Below are 22,384 nucleotides of genomic sequence, written 5' to 3' on the forward strand. Positions count from 1 at the left end.
GCAAAAGGCTTTTTTGTTCCAGCAGAGTCCTGTGTGGCACTGTTTGCTGATGGGCAGGAACTCTCATGGCTATCCTCCACTGATGCCTGGGAGGTGTTCTGCCTCCCTGGCGAGCCGCTGGCCAACACCCCTCCGTCCCTCGCTCCCCTGCGCACGGCGACAGAACCAACCTGAGAGGCTGCCACTCCTTTCGGAGCTGTTGTGGGAGCTGGTGGTGCTGAAATCCTGTGACTGGTTGTGTGGCAATCTATTAGCCAGTCCCTCAGCCACCCGGTAGTCAGGGATGTAAAGCAAGGCTAAGGGTTAAACGGCAGAGGTCACAGTGGCATCGTGGGATTAGTCGACAGCACAAGCACATGCGACACATGCAGTTAGCGAGTCGGGGCAGATGGGGTGGGGGAGGCAGGGTTTAACTTGGTCGTTTTTAAAGGTACACCTACCCTAGTCTAATGGAAGACAGATGGCTTGGTGACTAGCACAGGACAAAGAGCATTAAAAGCACAGTGCAATGTATTTTGTGATCAGGTGAGGTTCAGCACACATGCAAGGTGTGCAGGCATTAGTTCACGTCAACATGAACAGTGTCTCACAGAGCTAAAAAGAATTTTCTAATTCATGCACAGATGATACGCGATACAAAGCCAAGGGCTCTGGAAAATAAGAGCTGTAATTACCATTGTTGCCTTTGCCTTGGTCTGGGAGAGAGTAACCAAATCCCATGAGGTCATTTTTTTGCTGAATTGAGCTTTTCCACTGCGGGTCTGGTAAATCGACGGCCAGCTCGTGGATGCTGTTGGAATGCAGGATCTGGGTGGTGGCATATGGCGTAGCCTGGGTTATTTGGCTGGAGCTGTTGTAACTGGTTTTGGTGGTGAAGTCGATGCTGCTGTAAATGGCTCCATCAGAAAGCATGGTAGCAGTTTTATCTCCTTGCCCTGGCACTGGTGGCAGCACATCTGTGGAATGAAACAAATCACTGAGGCACGGGAAGCCTGAAAGTACCAAGGTTTAAGCTGAGAAATAAACGTGTCATTTTGCACGTTTGCATTTCAGCCGAGACAGGCCCATGAGCCAACGAAGGGAAGATGATGTACAACCATGGCCAAGCTATCAGCAGCTGTGACAGCCCTACCACTTGTCCTTCACGTCTCGCTGCCTAAAACCGTCTTTTTTTTTTTTTTTCCTTCCTCATACCTTCAACTGTGAAAGTGAAGTTTGGAATATTTCTCTACTGAAGAATGTTTTCAATTGTTCACTCTATGTCAGAACCAATGAAACTGTCTGAGCTTCAGGGAAATGATGAAAGGAGAGAATTTACAAATCACAGAGGGAACTTGCCCAGCAACTATGTAGAAAAACTCTCAAAGTAATTTTTTAAGGGCATCACCTTGATTTCCTTAAAACTTTCTCCATCAGCTTATCTAATTTTCTTTTTGACATTAGCCAGTACATTTCTTCTTTTCAACAAAAGAAAAACCGACCAAAAAAAGTTATTTCTGATACATGGAAGAAAATTTGATATTTGAAGGGATTTAGGTGATCAGTCTCTCAAAATCGCAAAACAATGTTTATAATGGAGAACAACTTGTATAAAATCTCCAGTACATTTACCCAAAAACCATTACAGCATATTTAACTAAATGTCTGATGAGTTTTCCCAATATTTTGAATCCTATCCCACACTGCTATTTGTATCTTTAATCAGTTAGACTGGCAGTCTCTCTCCTTACTAAACACTGAAGTGACCTTTGCTGGTGGAATACTAGCTCTAGAAACTGAGACTAGGGAAGTGTGAAGAATCTAATGATGACTAACAGGATGTCCCAAGGAGAACCACAGCTTAGCAGACAACCCTCCTTCCTGCTCTCTCAGAAGTCAATATCTCAAATGGTACTATTTTTACAATTTATTTAGACTCTGAAAAGTTGAATCAATTCCAGAATGTACTTTAAAAAATCCTTCATTTATATGCCATTTTCTTTCTACAGCCAGATGGCAGATACAGGTTCCAACTGTTAGATCATTCTTGAGATAATGCATACTCCTATAGTGAGGATGTTCAGATCCTATTCTATGGATAACAGCCATTTTTATGTACCTTAAGCCCCAGAAAGAAAAGATGATTCTTGCACTTATTCAAGGCTTTAGGCTCAGTTCCAAACTCAGATGTGGGTTTTGTGCAACCTCAGGGAATACATTTGTTCTCTCACTGTCTCAAAGACTTATCCAGCAGTGAGATGTGACACCATGATCTCCTCACACTGATTTGGTATTTTTATTTAATTTAGTTCTTTTGTGATTTAGTATTTTTTTCTTTTCCTGGGATGAACATTTAGATCACAAAACTACTTTCTTTTGCATTCAGGTGTGCTACAGTGAACATTTTAACATTGCCCTAATAACATCTTCAGTCTCAGGGCAGCAACATAATATTAACAATAAATATGGCAATAGCAAATGCTCAGCAGAAACACTGCAGAAAGAGAGATTAAATTTGGGTCTGTCAGCATGATCTGGTTCTGCATACAGCAGGGAAATGGGCACAATCAAGTATTTAAAAGATCTTAATTGTATTAACTTCTATGTAGATAAATTGCAATTACAAAAAAATTACAATTAATGCAAGCTATAGCCCATATTTAAAAATCATGTTATTACTACCTGCATATATGCAATGTGCTTTCCAGGGGCAGTACACAAACAAAAAATGCACCTATGTGCAAATACATCATGAGATATGAGAGACAAATGCAGTCCTATTTTTCTTGCATTTCATCCACAATATGAATATTTCTCCTTTTTACAATCAGTTCCATCCAAGTATAATGCCTTGAAGTTTAGTAAATAAATTCTGTTGTTGATGTATAAAGTGAAGTAAATCCAGCTCAACCTGTCTGTGTTGGATTTGAAGACTCAAGGAAATAAAAACTAGCAAAATGCTCATCACTGAAGTGCTCAGACATACATCTGTCTTTTAGTGCATATTTCTGGCAACTGAAGAGGTATCATCTCTATATAGTCATTTAAAAATGAGAACTATTCCTGTGTACACACTTGAAAGGGAAGTTGCAGAGCTGCCCACCAGCCAAGGACTTTCAGTCATCCTTACTGATAAGCTGAGGTTCTCCAGACATTCTGGGAATTTTCAGTACAAGCACGGATTACTTTTTTGACCTCAGTGAGATGTATACATTTAAGCACTCAAAGAGCTCTTAAGCAGAGATTTTACAAAGTGCCATAGTCACCAAGTAAAAGTCAAGTGTGATTTCTCCAGCAAGCTGTCATAGCAAAAACACCACACTGTACATTTCAGACCAAAGATGAAGATGCTCTTCCCACTGGAAATTTTTGCCAAAATTCTCCAAAATCCAACTTTTGTTTGTAACTCTTGAGATAAATGAAACAGTGCTGAAATACTTGTGCAGGGAAGCTCTTCCTTGCTGCCTTGGAGATGCAACACTATTTTGTGCCTTGCATGACTCCAAGCCTCTCAGCTGTGCTTCCCACTCACAGCCTTGCTCTCAAATACCCATCTAGGACAGTGGATCTCACTCTTGAAGGAAATTTTAGGACTGCCTGCCTCAGCTTCTGAGTTTCCAGGGTGAGTGATATCACCCAACTCTTTTTTAAAATTCTTAAAGAACTTTTATGTTCTTAGAGACCTTTCAACCAGTAAAAGAGGCCCAAGCTCCATCTCCATAGTTAATATTCCATCTCTACATGTTAAAATCTTCCAATCCATCTTTAATGCAGAAACATCTAATCTCAGCTTCTGAAACAGATAGGGATAAGTGATCCCAAACCACCCAGAATAAAAGTTGCAGCTCAACTGTAAAGATCATGGGTGGAATTAAGCTGCTGAATTTTAAAATGTAACTGTTGTATCTGTTGCATGAACTTGGACCTATGCCTCATGCATATTGAGGCCAAAAATTAAAAACTAATGCTTCCAATTTCAGTTGTATAGAGCCAAATACTAAAAGAAAATAGTAATTTTTCTGTATTATGTCGGCTTAAGAAAAGATGGAAAAGTACTGAAGGGTTTTATTTTCAAGATATTCACAACAAAGAAGCTGGCAGAAATTCAGTTGCCTTGTAAATATTATCAAAAGTTTTGCTTGCTCTTAAATATTTTTGACAAGAACTTTACAACATTTTTATACAGAATATAAATCTAGTGTGTTTTGTTGTAATTTTAAGTCACAGTAGTCAAACCACAGGCAAGAGGCTTTTCACAGGAATGTATAACCAGTATGATGAATGGTCTTCAGAAGCAGATTCTGACCAGCATGCAGAATTAGCTGTGTTATCACAGAAACCAAGGAAGTAACAGAGAGATGTGAATATTACTATGACTTTTAAAAATCCCAATCCTACATCTTAAAATTCCCATTTGAGATAAATGTTTGAAATGAAATAAGCCCTCTAAAGATTCCTTCCTCATTGTAACAATACATCTTTAGCTCACTCCTCAAAGGTTCTCTCTCAAGTCAAAATGGAAACAAAACCCTAAAAGATCTAAATAGTTCCCCTTTATGTATCCTTTCCTCAAATGAAAAAGAAAGTTGCTTAAAATCTTTGAGATTTTCTTCACAGATTATGGTTGAGACTGAGAGCAGGCCTCAGCAGGAAGAGGACAGGTAAGGTGACAGCAACAAAGTCCTGGTGTCCTTCTGCTGAAGGAACATCTTTCCTGCATCTCTAGTGTTCTCCTCTGCTCTTATGGACATCCTCCATCCCTGGCTATACTGCCCTGCATGGCACACTGCTCATCTCCACAAAAAAGGGAAGGAGGTTGAGACACAAACAGATTTCCCTTGACACCATAAGCAGACCCTGTCTCACCGCTGTGGGACAAATTACAAACCAGACCTACATTTTTAAAAAGTAAAAAGAGATACAGCGAAAGGAACATTTTAAAGTCAATTTTCAATCAAATCTAGAAAGGAAGAAACACACAGAACTATAATGATATAAGAACTATAATGATAAAAATATTATACAGCATTCATCATAGATGTTAACGAATGGAAGTCTATTTGATAATATGGAATAATAAAAGGAAACTTACCTCCACGACCAAAATTCCCAAGATCATTGGGTCCACTAGTGCTGTTATTTACTGGCAGACTTGTGGCAGGCCAAGAGTCTGCAAGCCAAGGATAACTGGGGTCACTGGCATTCAACAGACCTGGTCGACTGAAGCAGAATAAGAAAAAAGAGATATACACACAAATATATACATATAAAATTACAGTACCTGTGAGATAAGTAGTGATGGAAAAGGGCATATTACTGTTCTTCTAACACCATAGGTAACTAACACTTTAGGAGACTTTAATTTATTTCAAATTACAACTGTATAGCCTTTGATGATTTAAAGACCTTGAGCAGTTAATTAAGGTTATATACAAATCAACTTTGTCAGTAGAAGAGGGACTAGGCATCCGTCGTGACTCTGCCAGAATCCAAATGAACTCCGTTGTCTGTGTGAAACAGGAGTTAGGCAGCACCATCATGGGATGCTATGCCAGGGCTGAATGATAAATTACCACCTCAAGGGAGCCATCACTCAAACTGATTGCTCCATATCAGCCATTTCCAGGACTTTGGGCTACTATTTCTTCCTTCCCTCGCATCCCAAATGCACGCCTGTCATCTACAGGCTGGTAACTCTTTCTTTGAGCACTCTGGGATGGTTTAGAGGCACACAGGTTTGAGGAGGATTAATGGCAAGTCCACAGCTATCTCTGTGTGCTGCTGCTGCACGGCTTTCACATCCCTGTAATTCCCACTCTGAGAGCAGTGTTAAACAGGGAGCATGGGGAAAGAGGAGGCACGTTTGGGCCACGAGGCATCGTGCCTCTCTCACCCCAGGATAAACCCAAATTTAGCAAGGCAGGTGGATTGTTTGTGTTCCTGTTCAGCAGGGGAAACAAATCATTTGCTGCACACACCCTTTCCTGCCACATGAAAACAAAAAGCTTCCCTGGGTTATTAAAGCACTGGTGAAGTTGGAGCAGCATCTCCCATCCCTGAGCATTCCAGACCCCTGCCTGGAACAATCCCTAAGAGAAACATCCGTTCCTATGGCAACGGCAATAAGACGGCCCAGCCGCATTCTCGCCACATCCACTCGCTCTCATTAGGCCTAATCTCTTTTTGCTAAAATATTGATTAAACAGGAGATTGGAAGTTATTACCAGGGCCTAATTACAATCTCCATATTGGCAAAGGGAAAATAGATGAGGATATATGGGCCCGTTATCAGCTTTTATCAATTTCAATTGACTAGCCAAAGTTGTGGAATCCAGTCCTATCAATCTACAGCCTATTCATCATCCATGAATCATTTATTTTGTGATCGATTAAGTGTAATTGTTCACTCACAGCAATTTAGGGGGAGCCAATAAGGAGTCTTAAACAACAGCAACTTCATTTGCTAATGTCTAATTAATGCAATAAACATCCCAGTAACAAATGAACACATTCTTTTTGATATTTACTACTCATTTCTTCCGGGACATCTGGGAGATATGAAACATCTGGGCTTGTTTCTTCCAAAGTGCACAGCAGATAGGTCATTAAACCTTGTGGTAGGCTATTTAACTCCTCCTAGAGCTATCAGTCTTCCCAATGATGTGCTATGACCCAAGTGCATCACCTATAGCATTTTTCAGATCCCTTACTTTAAAAATAAACACAGTGGAAACAGCTTAATACAAAGAAACATACCTTCCATTGCTCATTAGTCCTCCATCTCCTCTTTGGAAGGTGACTGTGTTTTGGTTGGAAAAAACAAAACAAACAAACATACACACACACATATAAGAGAGGGAAAATCAATTAGTAATAATTAAAAGTAACAATTCAAACTGCTCAGTGTCCGAGGTCGGAGGTCTCGGCATCATCCCATAATAAAGTCCAGAAGTGACAAGAAGAGGCTCAAGCACACTGGGGCCACAGTTCATTTAGGATTTCACTGCACATTGCTGATTGACAGCACATTACTGATTGCTCTGCACCTTGCAAGGCAAAGCAGCCACCTGGGCAAAAGGCCTGAATCCACCCCAGGCCCCTTCATATGCAGACTTTGCATTGCAAGCCTGAGCCATGTGATCAAATTGTTTTCTTGGCATGCCTCTGCCTCAGTACATAATGACATGGCAGCAGTGAGTTAATAACATCATGTCGTAATGCAGTAATATAATGTCACCACACAAATATGTCATTTCCCAGGACAAACACAAAGAGGTGGCAGCTCTATTACAGCTGAAGGGATGGAAAAAAGCATCCAGCTGCACCTTTTCCATTGGAAGTACAGTTTAAGAACCGGCACCCACACATAAATGCACACAAGCCAGTGCCACTGGGAAGAAAAAGTGTTTCCAGCCTTCCATCCATGGGGGATGCCAAGGACATAATCAGAGGGAGACAATTGTTTTTATCTCTCCTTTCATGGGTGTTTGACAAAAACCAGCCTCTCCCTTATCTATCTATTAACAGGATTACATTTCAGGGCAATATATGTAAACCCACATTACCGGTGAGATGCTAATTGACAACATTTGATGATCTTTTCTGAAACACTGAAAAAATATTTTGAATCCAGGCCAACAGACTACTCTGGTTCTCAGTGGCAATATCCCATTATTTATTGTCAGGCATAGATAAGGCAGACTATTAAATTATGCCAATGTCCTGGACACCTGCAGCCTTAAAGGCCTCTGGCTGGATCAGGGTTTGAATTTCAGTGAAGAATGGAAGAGTTGTGACCAGCTTAATTTAAAATAGACCTTCATTTAGAAATACTATTTGCCTTTGTAAGACAGGTGGTCCCATCAGTAAATTATAGCTTACAGAGTATTTGCAAGATTTTCCAAGTATTAGTCCAAACTACACTAACTCAGGATTAGGCTTTCGATTACACACTATTCTAATCAGACAAAATTACTACAGCCAATAGAAATTCTGTGCTCATTAAAAAAAATAAGTAATGACATAAAGCCACTGGGAAAACTCTTCTGATACCTTATAGAATCCTCGTTACTTTATTAACTCCTAGGGTAATTTCACAGTGTACATGCAGCAAAGGGGACAAAACTGGCCCCTCTGGAAGCTCTGCTGGAAGAATAGTGGGGTGATTAATTACCCTTCACTGCACAGCAGACTAATACCAATATCAGAAAATCACTGCAGTCAGATGTCACATCAAAATGGTTAATAGCTGAATTTTGAAAGGGTGTAATCAAACCAATTAATGGAAAGAAAATCAAAATGCAAGTATGGAAAGTACTAAATAAAGGTCTGCTTTGAAAAACAAGACATGGTAAAACATTGTGGGTAATTAATTTTAGAGGCACTGCTACTTTCATTCACGTGGTATCTAACAGGCTGTCAAATGACTTCCACTCACTGCTTAAAAGTGAATAATCTGAAGTGCTGTGCATATCATATGTGATTATGCAAAGATGTGGAGACTGCCTGGCTTTTTTTCCAAGTATCTTGGTCAATAGTATATTAACTGCTGTTTCCTTTCTCCTCCTCTTCTCCAAATTTAATACCTGATTTCTCCAACTTTCTGCATTTGCCAAAGTGACAAGAAATAAGGAAAACGAGAAACAAAGGCTTTGATTGTTGTTTTGATAACAACCCTTATAAATAAAGTTTACAGATCTAAGGGAATTGCAGTATTTTCTGAAAACTGCTTGGATTAATGCTCTTGTTTAGACTGTCATCTACCAGAAATGATATTCAGGTAATTTTGTTGCCACTCATATAGCATGTACAGGTGTGTGAGCTTTTAAATGTGCATGTCGTATGAAGAAAAAAAAACCCCAATAATATTTGTGGTCTATACAATATTTATATCCGTGTGTACCTTTATAAAGCAAAGCTAAAACTGAGGAACCAGCAGGAGATTGAATGCTATTGCATGCTGCCATTACTAGCAGCAATGTTTGCCTGACATATTTTATTTTCTGCATAGGCAGTTATGGAAAAACTCCCAGGCATGCCATGAGAACTTCATCAAGAAGATGTGACATAGAAACCTCTTTGCTAGAGCCATAATTGCTGCAGGTTGGCTGTGGCACAAGAGATTGCTGAGAAAAAACAAGGACCACAGAATTTGCTCCTTTTTCTTCTGTGTGGTAGGAACTGTTTCCTGTTTTGTTTGGTTTGTTTTTATGTCCTATGTTATCTTACACCCTCCCAATATATGCATCATCTATAGAAGAAAGGTTCAGCTTGCAGTGACATTGTTTTTCCTAGGGAAGAGTCAGTCTTGTTGATGTGATGTGTATGGTGCTAGGAAGGAAAACAGGTTTTTTTGTTTACCCTTCACCCTGTACACCAATGTATTCATGGTCATAATCTCAATGAGAAAATAAACCATAAAGCATTCTATTTATTTAATGTGCTTGGTGTAAAATGCTTTGAAATATCAATTAAGCTTGCCAAAATTCTTCTTGAAGTGTGGCCATGTCACTGGGATGCTGCAAAAACTCCTCATATTCCTGATGCCATCCATAAGAGGGCTACCTGAGGCTGGATAGTGAAGGTGTCTTTTTTTAGCATCAATGTTGTGAAAGGCAAGACAGCTAACAACAGAAGATATGGTCAGGCTGCCAAAAAAAGCACTATGTTTATCATTCCTGCCATACATTTTGTCAGCATTTTTTCCTGCAGTTTGATTTCTGCAATTACAAAACAAGTCTAAACGCCTGAATAGGAGCATACTTAATGCAATGCAGGCTTGTAGATGTCACTGTAAAAATAAAACACACAGACAGCTGGCTTTATTCATCCTGTCTCCACTTCAAAAAGCAGCAGAGCAATTTCAAGGGGCAATGTAAGAGGAGGGAGGGAAGGATGTCCCTATCACTGACCCACCTATCTTCCTTGCTTTTTATCACCAAGGAAGCAAAAAAGCTCTTTCAGCAATCTTTGCATCTGATACATGTTCTTAGAAAGGCTGAAGACCTGCAGGGATGCGATTGGTTTTCAAAAGAAGATGAAAAAATAACCTCTGCATTGAGAGATTTTGAAGGAATCCCCACCAGCCTATACTTCAAGGACTGCAAAAATGCAGAAATATAATCCAAAGTGCATTTGAAATGCATAAATATTTCAGGAAATTATATTGTATATATTTGTATGAAAACCAGCATATGTTAAGGAGCTTTTCACATGCTATTTATTAAATATATAAGGAGGTACCAAAACCATTTACTAATATTATCTGACAAGGTTAAATTTAATCTTCATGCCTGCTAGAACTGGAAAAATATGAATGTATAGTAAGTCAACATTCTGAGGCAAGGAAGCTTTAGAAAGCTTTAGAAAGCTTTCTGTATGCCTATCTCTAGTAGGCCACATTTTCCTACTGCAAATGAAAACTTTAATGTTGCCAGCCAAGTCTCATTCCTTTTACTGATAAGCTGTTCCTCAAATATGAATGTAGATTAATCCTCTTTTAATAAGCATTAACTCAGAACAGATAATCAGCACATAAAAATTCCATCAAATCTTCTGTCTACCTTTGGATGATTCTGTCACATAGTTTATCCTCATTTAACAGTTTCAGGAGTTGCACATAATATGTGTAACATTCCATGATTCTCTATTTTTAATTCATTTTCTATTTACTGGGTTTCAAAATATCTTTAATCCCAAGAAGCACTAGTCACTAAATAAGCTTACCTATTCATAAGTTAAAATACATATTTACTTTTTTTTTTGCACGACTGATGGCCTAGACACTTGAAAACACCTGAATACTGTGGTGAGTGGGTACTGGCACAACAAGTTTGAGGGCACAGGAAAGATAAGCATTATAAAACCAACCAAACAAAACACTCAAACAAACAAACCCAAAAGATACCCCACTCCAACAGTGTAACAGTACTTTAGCTTTCACAGAAACTCACAAAAGTGAGACCAATCCATCCTTTATATTACAGGAGAAATGTTTGAAAAGGGATTACAGCTGTGTTTAGTATCCTTGTGGAAGATTTGGTTTTGCTGAGAGCATGTCATGGTCACAAAGATGCACAGTCCTTGTACAGATGGTGACATTACTACTTACCAACACTAATCTAACAAAAATCTTAGCTAAATTTTATATTTTGTAGCACTAATATTACTGAGAATCAAGGCCTGGTGAGTCATGGTGCGAAGGGAAGCGGAAGAACAGTGATGTACAGAATTGTGGCTCAGTAACTACTGGAGTCAGTTCAGCTGAAAATAACTAAAAAGATTTAGCTGTGATTCTCAATGTCACTTTATTTGTGACCATCTGAGCCATTGATCAGACCTCATGGAAATATTCACAAAGACAGAAAGCTGAAAGTATTGAACTCGATCAGTTATTCTGTCCTGACACAAATCTTTACAAACTGCCTGACATTTGCTGTTTGCTCTTCTCCCACACATGTTCCAGTGGCATAGTCTCAAAGTAGGAATTGTACATCTCAGGAGCCTAATAACAGAATACAAATAACAAGTGGTCCTAGTGAATGACCCATAATCTGCAAATGACCCAAAAAAACATTTTTAGCAAGTAATTTAAAAACTGCATGGATTTGGACTTTTAAACAACTATTGTCAGTGTTCTATGTTCTACACACAGGCAAATACAAATGAAGAAAAATAAAACAAAAAAATATTCACATCAGAAATAACAGGGGATTTTTTCCTGAGTGTGAAATGAAGTAAGTACATAATTGTTACACTAATAGATTCAATTCTCTACCTAATAGATTCAATTCCCTACCACACAGTTAAATCTGTATGTTCTGAAACTCTCTGAAGGAAGAATTTAAAGCAGATGTCAGAACAAAAAATGTGTACCTTGTAAATCTAAGTATATTAGTATAAATTCATCTTTAGTAAAAATTCACTGACAGCTGTCTCTGAGGAGATTCTGAAAGCTACACACCACTGTCTAAATAATTGTATCTAAACCCAAACTATTTATAAACCATAAACCTTTGAAGGGAACAACATACAGTTGTGAATGTCAAACCTCCACAAGCATAAGCATGTCTTTCTAAACAATATTATCAAGGGCAAATTCAAATAGTAGAGAATTATGAAAGTTTTTTATGGAACTCGGAGTCTAAAGATAGGAAACATGCACCATGTTCTTCCATAAGGAAAGTACTTCTTTAAATTTAAAAAAAATTTGGACTCAATTACTGGAGGACTTAGGTCCTCAATTCCTCCAGAAGTTAGTACAAGCCAGGAAACAGAATAGTTCTAAAAAGTCCACAAGATGTCAAAACTGCTTTTAAAAAAGAACATTTTTGGCAGTACCTCTGATATATCCCAGTTGCCCAGCAGATGTGGATCAGCAGCATGAAATCATGCTCAGACCCCGTGGCTCCAGCACAGCCCTGTGTCATGCCAATGCATGCCACAAACAGAACACTAAAAGTGCACCACAGTTCAAGACAACTGGCAGAGGCACAGTCATAGGAACCAAATGCAAAGATGTATTTAGTTTTGGAAAAAGCCCTATGTTGTGTGTCAAAGAAAAGGCAGCAATGTCTTTAGAGTGGGATGTGTTGTGCCATAGCTTACAGTAACCTGACCAAACCTGCCTGGAAGCCAGGGGAGCAATCCTGAGCCCCCCGAGCTTTTCCACAAGGATGTTTCTCCCTCAGAATGTCCTGGGCTCCTGGGGCACACAGCACCACCTTGGTCATCTGCTCTGTCCTGCTAAGCTGAACACAAGCTGTGGCTGAAGACAAGCAAGAGAGAGAAAGCAGCTACTGAGCATGAGGAGACTGCTCTGGTAAAGGCAACTGAGGGGCCAAATTACACCCAAAAAATTGACAGGCTTCTGCTGGAAAACACCAAGATTTATCATCCTTTAACACTGTAACGCTGAGGTACAATTATTTTTGAGTTTCTACATCTTGAGATTAGGTATGAGAGCAGAAACAAATTGTTTGTAGTAATTATTATTTTTAATTGTATACTCTATTTTTCTTGACTATTCATATGTTGAATAAAGTGTTTGCAACCTGCTGCTTCAGCCACTCTTCATTTATCCTTCACATATTTTAATCATGCTTATAATAGTCTATTGCATGCTATCTGTTTAAAGATAAGAAAAAATAGGATACCAGCTCTGAGCTGAGTAGTAAGAAAAAAACCCAAATATTTCAATTCCAAAAACCCTGTAAAGTCAATGAATGCATCAGTTAGTGACTAGATTGCTTGAAGGGCTAAACACCTCCCAGTAAGGCAAATGTACATAATTGAGAGCTGAAGTAGAAGAAAGTTTCTTTTCTCCTCTTGGATCTGCTAAACTGTTTGAGCTTTAAAATCAAAATTCAGTTATATATGGATAATGCTTGTTTATGTTAAGTTTGTTCAAGCATCTGGTCCTGAAAATTACTTTCAAAACTGCATTTCAGACAGTTAGGTGAGTTAAGTATGCAGATTTATAGTGACAGAGACACTGATGGTGGTAGATTTTACTTTTCCCCAGAATCCAGAGGAGAATGAAGGCTACATTTTTATCACAGATAGGCAGCCAGAGTATTTCTCCTTGTGCTTGGTTTTAATTCCTCCCATCTCACATGTTCATAAACACTTTGACAGCTAATGCTTGAAATGGTGTGTTGGTGAGGTAACAGACAGACTAATGGACAGTACCTGCAGGGGTGAAGGTGAAGGACTGAACTGCAAAACAAGAAAGCAAACACATTGTGAGTTACACACCCTGACACAAAGAGCCAATTGCAGGGCACGAGTTTCCTCTGGAAATCACTCAGGTGGGGTTGAATATCATAAGCAGGACAGAACAGCTGAGCTTAAAGCACCAACCAGCCAGCAGCCAATGAGAAATGATGGTTGGGAAGATATGCAGTGAAGTTTGACAGTCACATTTGAAGAGTCTGTGAGGACATGCTGTACTCCAAGCTGTAAACATTAGGATGAACTCTGAAGCATGATCTGTTATCCACAATTTCATGATGCAGTTGATGTTCACATCACACTTAGATGCAGCAAACGCCGTGAGAAGGAATGAGTTGCACAAGACATGCTGTTCATAATTATTTACAGCTATGCTCTCCAATTATAACAGACTGCTCTCAATTCTCCCTCATTCCAATATGCCAACTCACATACAGGACTAATAATCCTCCTTTTAAGAAATATCTAGTCTCAGCTTGTGTCCAAAGCTTTAGGTAGGATTACTTCCTAAGAGAAACAACAGCACAGCTGTCTCTAGAATGAAAAAATCTTGGGATCTAGAACAATATTTCATGTATAAGTGTTTGAGATATATATTAATTTCTCAGTGAAAACCACCCCACCTCTCAGAGAGTAGAAGTTACTGCTATTAAATGAAAGAAAGAAAAACCACCTTGGGACAAAGCACAACCCATGAATAACAGAGATTATGTGGTGACACAAAGTGAGGTTCCACTAAAACCAAGAAGGTCCAAAAGCCACTGGTCTCTCCTTCCTCTCTTTCCACTGCTCTGCCTCTTGTCCTTTCACAAAGCCAGTGGAAAACAAATGCAGCAGGAAGGATTGAAAACCAACATGGAATAGTTTCCTGCTGGTTTAGTGAGCCCAGTCAGAACACTGAGGAGTCTGACTGTGGCAGAGCTGAACTGGGAACAATTTGGCTGTGGCTGATTGTTGGTTTTTGGCAAGTTGTTGCTCAGCCATTTAGGGAACCTGAGCCCTTGGTTTCACATTTGATGACTTTAAATAGAAGGGCACTTGTGTAACTTACATGTGATATAATGTCAACATTAAATATGTTCTGTTTTGAACTGGGCAAATATTTTCTCTTTTTAACTGTTAATAAGAACTACAAGAGAATCTGCTGCAATATTTGAAGAATTGGAGTTTTTGTGTGTTAAATTGGGGTTTTTGTGTGTTAGGCTTCAGAGTAACCCATTTTATGACACATCACCTGACTTCCCAAAAATCCATAAGAATCCTGAAAACAGAATAATATGCAAAACAAATGTTGGGGAAAGATGAAAATATTTCATTTGGCAAGAGTATTTAATTTTAAAAATGCAGGTTTTGAAAACTAATTTATAACTGGAATAAACATTAAATGAAAGAGAACATTTGAAGATGTTCTGCCTCCGAGACAAAACTGTTTATGGCTTCTGCCTTAGGTAAATTTTGACAACATTTCCCTATCTAATACATCACTCTTCCAGCTACAGGTATGAAGTCACTGATTAAATACCTTCATTTACTTGCCATGCACATGGCTTCAGAGACATGGACATGCACAGGAAAGAAGACAAAAACTCTTTAACTTTCCTTGTGTCTAGTCTAACTCATATTTGAACACACAAATGAGGCTGCACTGTCAACAGAGTGCCTTCTGAGCAAGGGGCAAGAGGAGCAGCTAATCCTCTTTGTACTTTTTTGATGCTAGATGTGCTGGAGATGTAAAAATACTGCCTTATGATAATGATGGAATGTGGTACCGAGCGATGCATTTAAAGCTTCTCATACACCAGCAATTTCACAGCATACATTTAAAACAAGCATACAGAATTCACCCAGGACACTTTTGCTGTAAGTTCAATGTGGTTTTTAGGTAGGTTTAGTAGCCCCTGTTCTTTTTCTGCTAGCACCTGCTGAGATGGCAATAAAGTCACTGCTCTTACCAGCATAATTGCTGAGCCCCTTCCTCTTCTTTCTCCTCCAGTAGAGCCAGATGCTGAAACCCATGAGGATGACCCAACAGGCACCACCAATGCCAGCTATGAAGGCAGGCTGCTTCACCACATCAGTGATTTGCTCAGTTATGCTGTTGTTATTTTCAGTGATGACAACTTCATTACGACCTCCTGCACAAGAGAAATTGAACAGAATGCGGTTATTCTGGACTCTGCAATGCACAGTGGAACAAATTAAACACACAAATTAAAGGCTTCTAAAAAATTGTAATGGATCTCAAAAGAATTACCCACAGCAGAAGAACTTTAAGAAGTAGCAATGCACAATCTCTGTGTTTCTAGAGTAAATCCATAGCCATTTTGCAGATATATATTTGGAAAGACAGACCCATAGCACACTCCCAAGTAATCTAACAGATGCCAATCCAGAGCTTTTTTTTTAACAATACACATATTTGTTAGTTTTTCCATAATTGTAGACAGAATTCAATAATGAGAAAATGGATCACAGGAAACTGATAAAAATATAAATCAAGCAATCAATAAGTAGCTTTTTCCAAATGAGTAATCCAGATACAAAATATGCTACATTAGCAGAAGGCCAAAAATTCTTACTCAACTCATTTTTTTTCTCTGAATGCTAGCTTCCAAATTTGAAATGAAGAATAAAATAAATGCACTTTCTACTGGGGCAAAGATGGATTTTCCAGCAATTCTTTCAAGGGAAAAGCAGTTCATACAAATTCTAAGTGTACCATCTTTGACACAGTTAACTGTAAGCACTGAACAATCACAGCAACAGATGCTATTTTTTTCACCTAGAACATGCATGCAAATTCATAATATCAACCTGCAAGAAATAATTATTACTTGGAGTACCAATTAAAGTGACATGCATCAAAAAATTACTATATAGGATCTTAAATTGTATATTACAGCAGAAAACTGCAAATTCCAGTAAGTGTTCCTATTGGTTTTTTGCCCCTCTTTCTCTAAAAGGGAACTTTTCGAAAAGAAAAAGCTTGGCATTTAGCTTGAAAACAAATGTTCATAAAAATCTGAATGGAAATCCAGGAAATGCTAAAGCATATAGATCCAGGGCCAGCACTTTCAAATTGTCAAAAATAGTTACTTTTAAAATTAGGAAATGCAGAACATATTTTTCTTAAAAAAAACCCTGAATTTTATTCTATGCATATTTTACATAAACTGCCCACATCTGCAGTTTTGAAATTCATGAAAGATTATCCACCATTTCCAGTAAAAGCATTTATACAGCTCAATCCTTGAAATGTTTATGCAATATTACCAGATGCCTGCATGCACGCTGAAGAGCTGCAGGAGTAGCTACTCTATTGAGACAAAGAAGATGTAAACAATATGATTCTCAATTATGAGAGCCTATCACACACATAAAGGTAGTTGAACATTGCAGTAAAACACTGAAATGGTCACTTGGAGGAAATTATTAGAAGTATTGTATCACTGAGCCATGCTGTGAAAATGTACATATTCCTTTTCTATAATTCAGCAATGCTGAGATTTACTTCTTCCAGCAGAGCAGCTCGCTGGCTTCAGCCTAAAGGCAGCACTCAGGGTCTCTGGCTGGGGCAGATCTGAGAAGTCTGACACTTCCAGCCCCACTTCCACAGACACCTCTTTGCAGGTGACCCAGATTTCACAGAGCCATGTTTTATAGAAGGGGATCCTTTGAGAAGGTCCCTCTGGGACTGACTCTGCCCAGCACTGCCCCTGCCAAGATGCAGCTTCAGGCCCCAAGAGCTGGGCTGGGTTAATCAGGGAGAAATGCAGTGTCCTGCATGCCATTGCTATCACACTGCTGATGAGTTTAATAGGCTTCCTCTCTTTCAGCACCACGGCAATATTTAGTGCTGACGGCTGCCTGCTTTGGCAATCAGACTGTGGAAGCTGTGCTAGAGCCTGGCTTGCTTTCGGTCATTCTGGGCAAGGAGCAAAACAGGCTCCCAGCAAGCAGAACAGGTCCCACAGAAAGATGCTGCCAGATGTACAAGAAGTGCACCAGTACAGGTGTCATGCACCAGTCTCTACTGGCCATGCTGGGAAGCTTTACCAACATCAGGCTCTGGGAGCTGCAGCTGTCCTTTGCCATGCTTGCATCTTTTGTCTAGCCACTGCCAAAGGCCCAATGGCTTCCAGGCCTGATTAAGTGAGTGAGAATGAAACTCACTGAGCAGCTGTGGCAAGGAAAGAAAGCAGGCAGCATTGGCTGCTTTATCTGATTTTCCATGTTGTTTTCTGCCCATGGAACCAATCCATAGGAGCACCCCAGCGCTGAAAGAGGAAGGGCTGACAGTAAAACTAATAGAAAGGGGCTCTCCATGGCATGCTCTTCCAGACACAAAATCAATTTTCTAGTAGAAATCAGCATGGGAGTTGGAGTTGCTCTAATTACCATTAACTTGCAGTTAATTTCTGTGCCCTTTGGAGGAGAGGCCAAAGTAGTGGGACAGTGAGGAAACAGGTAGCCTTGGCACTGCTTGAGACACAGCCGTGCTACCAAGGCAGGGAAGGGCTGGTGACACCAGCTTTGGGAGTAGATGCTCCTGGATTCAAGAATGAATTCTTTTCACTAAAGCTTCCAAAAACATCTGAGGATCCTGTCTTCTCTAAGACCAGAAAACAGTCCTTTGAAAAGGGAGGATGTGAGAGCAAACTGCAAAGTGCCTGGGAAGAGGTTTCAGTGGATTGCAGGCTTTGCCTCTCTTCTAGGGGAAGATACAATCTGTCTCCAAATTACCTTCTAATGTTTGCAGCCTGGCTGTCTGCTCTTACCCTTCTGTGCCTAGCAATTACAACTGCAAAAGTAATAATTCCTTTAAATGTCAAAATAACATATGCTTTGTGAATTTGATGATGGAAGAATAAATGGAGACAGATGAATGCTACCCACTGACTTTTGATAAAATTAATATAATTGTTGGGGGTTGGGGAAACAAATAGCATTAGTCTTGTACTTCTTCATATAATATTTAAGCAGAAGTAATAAATATGTCATCCAAGGTACCAGTGCACTATTTCATGTACTGCAGGTGGTTCTGTAACAATGCTGTCAGTTCAACTAATTAGAACATAGACAAGGGAAGTGTGCGACCTGCAACGCTCCATTGTTCCTGAAGACAAAACCATAATGAAATATAATGTCTTCCTCCCATTGGAGAGTAATGAAGAACAAAACTAATTTGTCGGACCAAAAATTAATTAGACACATCAGATTCGATTGTACCTATTACTGTGAAAGTTTGCAGCTGTTCCTCATATCATTATGCCAATGATGGAATGTAAGAGGGACCAGGCCAACTGATGAGGACAAATAATAGCTATAGCATTAACCAGCATTGCCCTTATTCCAATTTTACTTCTGGTTTTCCAAGTGAATGTTTTTTAGCATATCATTAGTGATCAGAAAAGTTTTATTCTTGATTCTCTTTAAGTCTTCCATAAAATTTTTCAACATCCTGCTTCAAGTATGGGCACAAGATTCCTGTAATAGTGAGACAATTTCTAACTAAAGGAATCATATGCTTCCTACTGCTACCTATTCTACTTTTTTTGCTTTCTGGATTGTCACTGGTCTGTTATCTAAAATTACTCTGGGAGGTCAGTAGTTGATTATCCACCATGAAAACCAGTTATTTTCAGAAAAAAAAGGCCTGAAACATTTTTAGAAGTATGAATCCTGTATTTAAAAATAACACCTCTTTTTATACACTGTACTCTGTATTTCATGACTATTAAAAGTTTTACTGCTTAGAAATGCAGCTTAACTCTCCTGCAACACTGACCTGTTCTCTCCATAATTCAGCATTTCTGGAGCTCTTCATTCTGCTTCCAAGTTGTTAAATGGTATAGATAAGCACCAGACGATATAGAACTCTCTTATAATAACTCAATAATGCTGTCCCATTCATTATGATGTTTTGAGGTTTATTCATTAGCTCATTCTAAATCCATGTAACTAGTTTTTTTTAAATTTACTTTAAAAATAATTTTCATATTTTATGATTTTGATTCCCATTCAAACATTGAATGGTGCCAACTCAGGTTTTTCAGAATTGGTATCACCTAAACATTGTTACATTCATCAAGGAAATTTACAGTCTGAGAAATAACTGCTAGCAATTCATAATCAATAGCAAAATTGGGCCTAAAGAGAAGGGAGATACAGACCATATATGTAATAAACACACCCAACTTCAGGCTCCCAAAAGACAAACAGAACTGACAACAGAATATAACCCAAACAGAAACTATTCCCTGTTAGTTTTCATGCAAATGACTCTCAAATGTGCAAAGATGTCACCAAACAAACTTATTGAAGCAGACATTCTGGGATCATTTAAGGAACAAATAAATATCACTAAGAATTCTGGGAATCATCCAGCAAAGACCTTTGGTGCAAGTATAACTCACAACACATTAAGTGACACAAGGCTACCCATGTACTTGAAATGCAATACACTTACTGTGTTTTGCTGGAATAAGTGCAGTGTATTTCCTGCCTAGTTAGATGGACCCCTTGGTAAAATAATTTTTGAAAAAAGGTCCTGGGTTTCTTGCATTTTCAAAAATCAATGTTTTGTTTTCTCTTCTGAATATCTATTTTTCCCTTTGGTGTTTCTGTGGCTGCCTTTTCTAAACCAAGTGCTACCTTCACTTCCACTCTTATTTCTGTCTCCAGTGAGACTTCAAAGGTGAAGTATCCTAGGTTCTGTTTTGATGAGTGGAGAATCTGAATACCAGTAAACATTTCAGCAAATGAGATGGCCTTTTCCAAGGGTCTACACATAATAGACTAGTCCATGTTTGGGACAGTGTATTGACAACATTTTCTAGAAAGAAAATATTTAGTAACAACAAAAGTCCCCCAAACAAGCAAACAAACAAACAAATGTCCATTAAGTAAGAACTAAGATCATACAGATAAAAGCAACAAAATTCCTGTATCGTGCACTAAAAAGAGATTCTGCTTTGCACAGCCATTTCAGGTTTGCTAAACATAATTACTTCTAGCCTTCCATATTGTTCCCATCTTTATATTTTATACTCAGGAAAAATTTCAGAAGAAACAAAACCTGTGTTTCCCTCAGGTCATGAAATTAGCTCTGCGTGGAGACCACTACCAAGAAACAACTTGTAAAAAGGCTGGAATGATAATGATACCTTTGCTTTCTAATTGGTCTAAAGACAACTTTTGCTTTGACAGAGGAGGCTTGTCTTGGGATACCTGAGAAACACTGACTTTAGACATTCAGAAAACAATGGTAAATAGTGGAATGAGTAAGGCAATATTCCAGCCATCTTAACAGAAGGAAAAGGGAGGTTGGGCTCCCCGCGTCTGCCAACCTCCAGAAGTGGCAAATTCATTTTCAAAACCCCAAAACATTAAATCAGTTTCACTTTCTCATATATCTTGGGAACATACTTCCCTTCACTGTCTGCAGGAAGAGAAGAAAAGATCATCAGGCAGTGGAATGTAAAAGCAACTAACCAGCCCTAGCCAAACCTCGTCTTTTCCTCCACAGATTTTTACGCTTCCAGAAGTGATATATGAAAGTATTTCTGAGAGAAAAAAAAAAACCAACAAAAAATCCACAAAAAAAGCCCAGGCAAAACAAAACAACAGAACAGACAATAACTTACCTATTATTATGGGTTGTGGGTCACTTTTTACTCCCACACCTGCACTGGTGCTTGCAGCAACTTCCACGCGGTACTGGATACCTGGATATAGGCCACCTATTACTACAGACCGAATGGCTGCATCTACTGTTTTGTTGATATGAAATCGAGTCTCATTACCTAGGCACCAGATCTGGGACAAAAGTTGATGTGTTAAAAGAGATGAAATTCTTCACACTCACACAATCGTAAATAGGTACGACATATCAAGGTATTTCATGGCAATTGCTTATTTGGGACTTCTTGACAATCTTACTGTCCAGGAATTGCTGATATTGGGATGATTTAGCTCAGCAAGGTATCCCAGATTAGCACAGGACCAAGGCAGCTGCAAAGACTGCTTGAAAATATCTCTCTGGACTCTGGCTCTCCATGGAGTGCAAATTCTGTGCTTACACTTCTTACAAGCACAGACCAGATCATCCGAGTAACAAAGATGTGTTATACATTAATCAAAATCTTGTTTATCAAACCTTTTGTGTAAAAAAACCCACATTTTTTTCCTTCTAAATTTCCTGCTGAATAGCAAAAGAATATGAGCATAGGGTGAAACACTTCTTAAAGCACTAAAAAATAAACAATTTTCAAAATTTTTTTCAACTTCCTTTCATTGCACAAGAGGGATACTTGAAATTTCTGAAATGGAATAAGCACAGACTCATATTTACTGCTGCTTTTGTGATTAGTTACATTATTCAGGAATCAAGACATCAGTTTCTCCCTCAAATATTATGTAATTAAACAGAAAATCCACCCTATAATCACAACTGGCATTTTTTGATGAGAACAGTCTATGAGTTCAGAGTGTTATGTCTCCCTCTTGCAGTTTTTATAGAATTCTCCCAAGAGATTTCGAAACTAACTTCTAGGCATGTTTCTTCAGTTAATGCTATCTGCAAATACTGCTTCTGTATTACTAAAGAAAGCATCTACAATCACAGAAGAAAATCAATGCATAAATGTATCACAGGTACATTTACATAAAAATA

At 38.8% G+C, this 22,384-nt stretch overlaps 1 protein-coding gene across 1 annotated transcript in view; it reads right to left on the reverse strand.

The window, feature by feature from the left end:
- The window catches only part of ROBO2 (roundabout guidance receptor 2), a 435,712-nt gene that overhangs the window by 42,209 nt on the left and 371,119 nt on the right, over positions 1-22,384 (reverse strand). The window contains exons 17-22 of the mRNA XM_058822747.1: positions 21,357-21,528; positions 15,663-15,845; positions 6,736-6,778; positions 5,072-5,199; positions 675-956; positions 171-296 (exon numbers count right to left, since the gene is read on the reverse strand). Coding sequence (XP_058678730.1) covers positions 171-296; positions 675-956; positions 5,072-5,199; positions 6,736-6,778; positions 15,663-15,845; positions 21,357-21,528 — 934 coding nt within the window. The remainder of the gene's footprint in view (positions 1-170; positions 297-674; positions 957-5,071; positions 5,200-6,735; positions 6,779-15,662; positions 15,846-21,356; positions 21,529-22,384) is intronic.

The sequence above is a fragment of the Ammospiza caudacuta genome, chromosome 2 (genome assembly GCF_027887145.1).
Source record: "Ammospiza caudacuta isolate bAmmCau1 chromosome 2, bAmmCau1.pri, whole genome shotgun sequence".
Classification (NCBI taxonomy): domain Eukaryota; kingdom Metazoa; phylum Chordata; class Aves; order Passeriformes; family Passerellidae; genus Ammospiza; species Ammospiza caudacuta.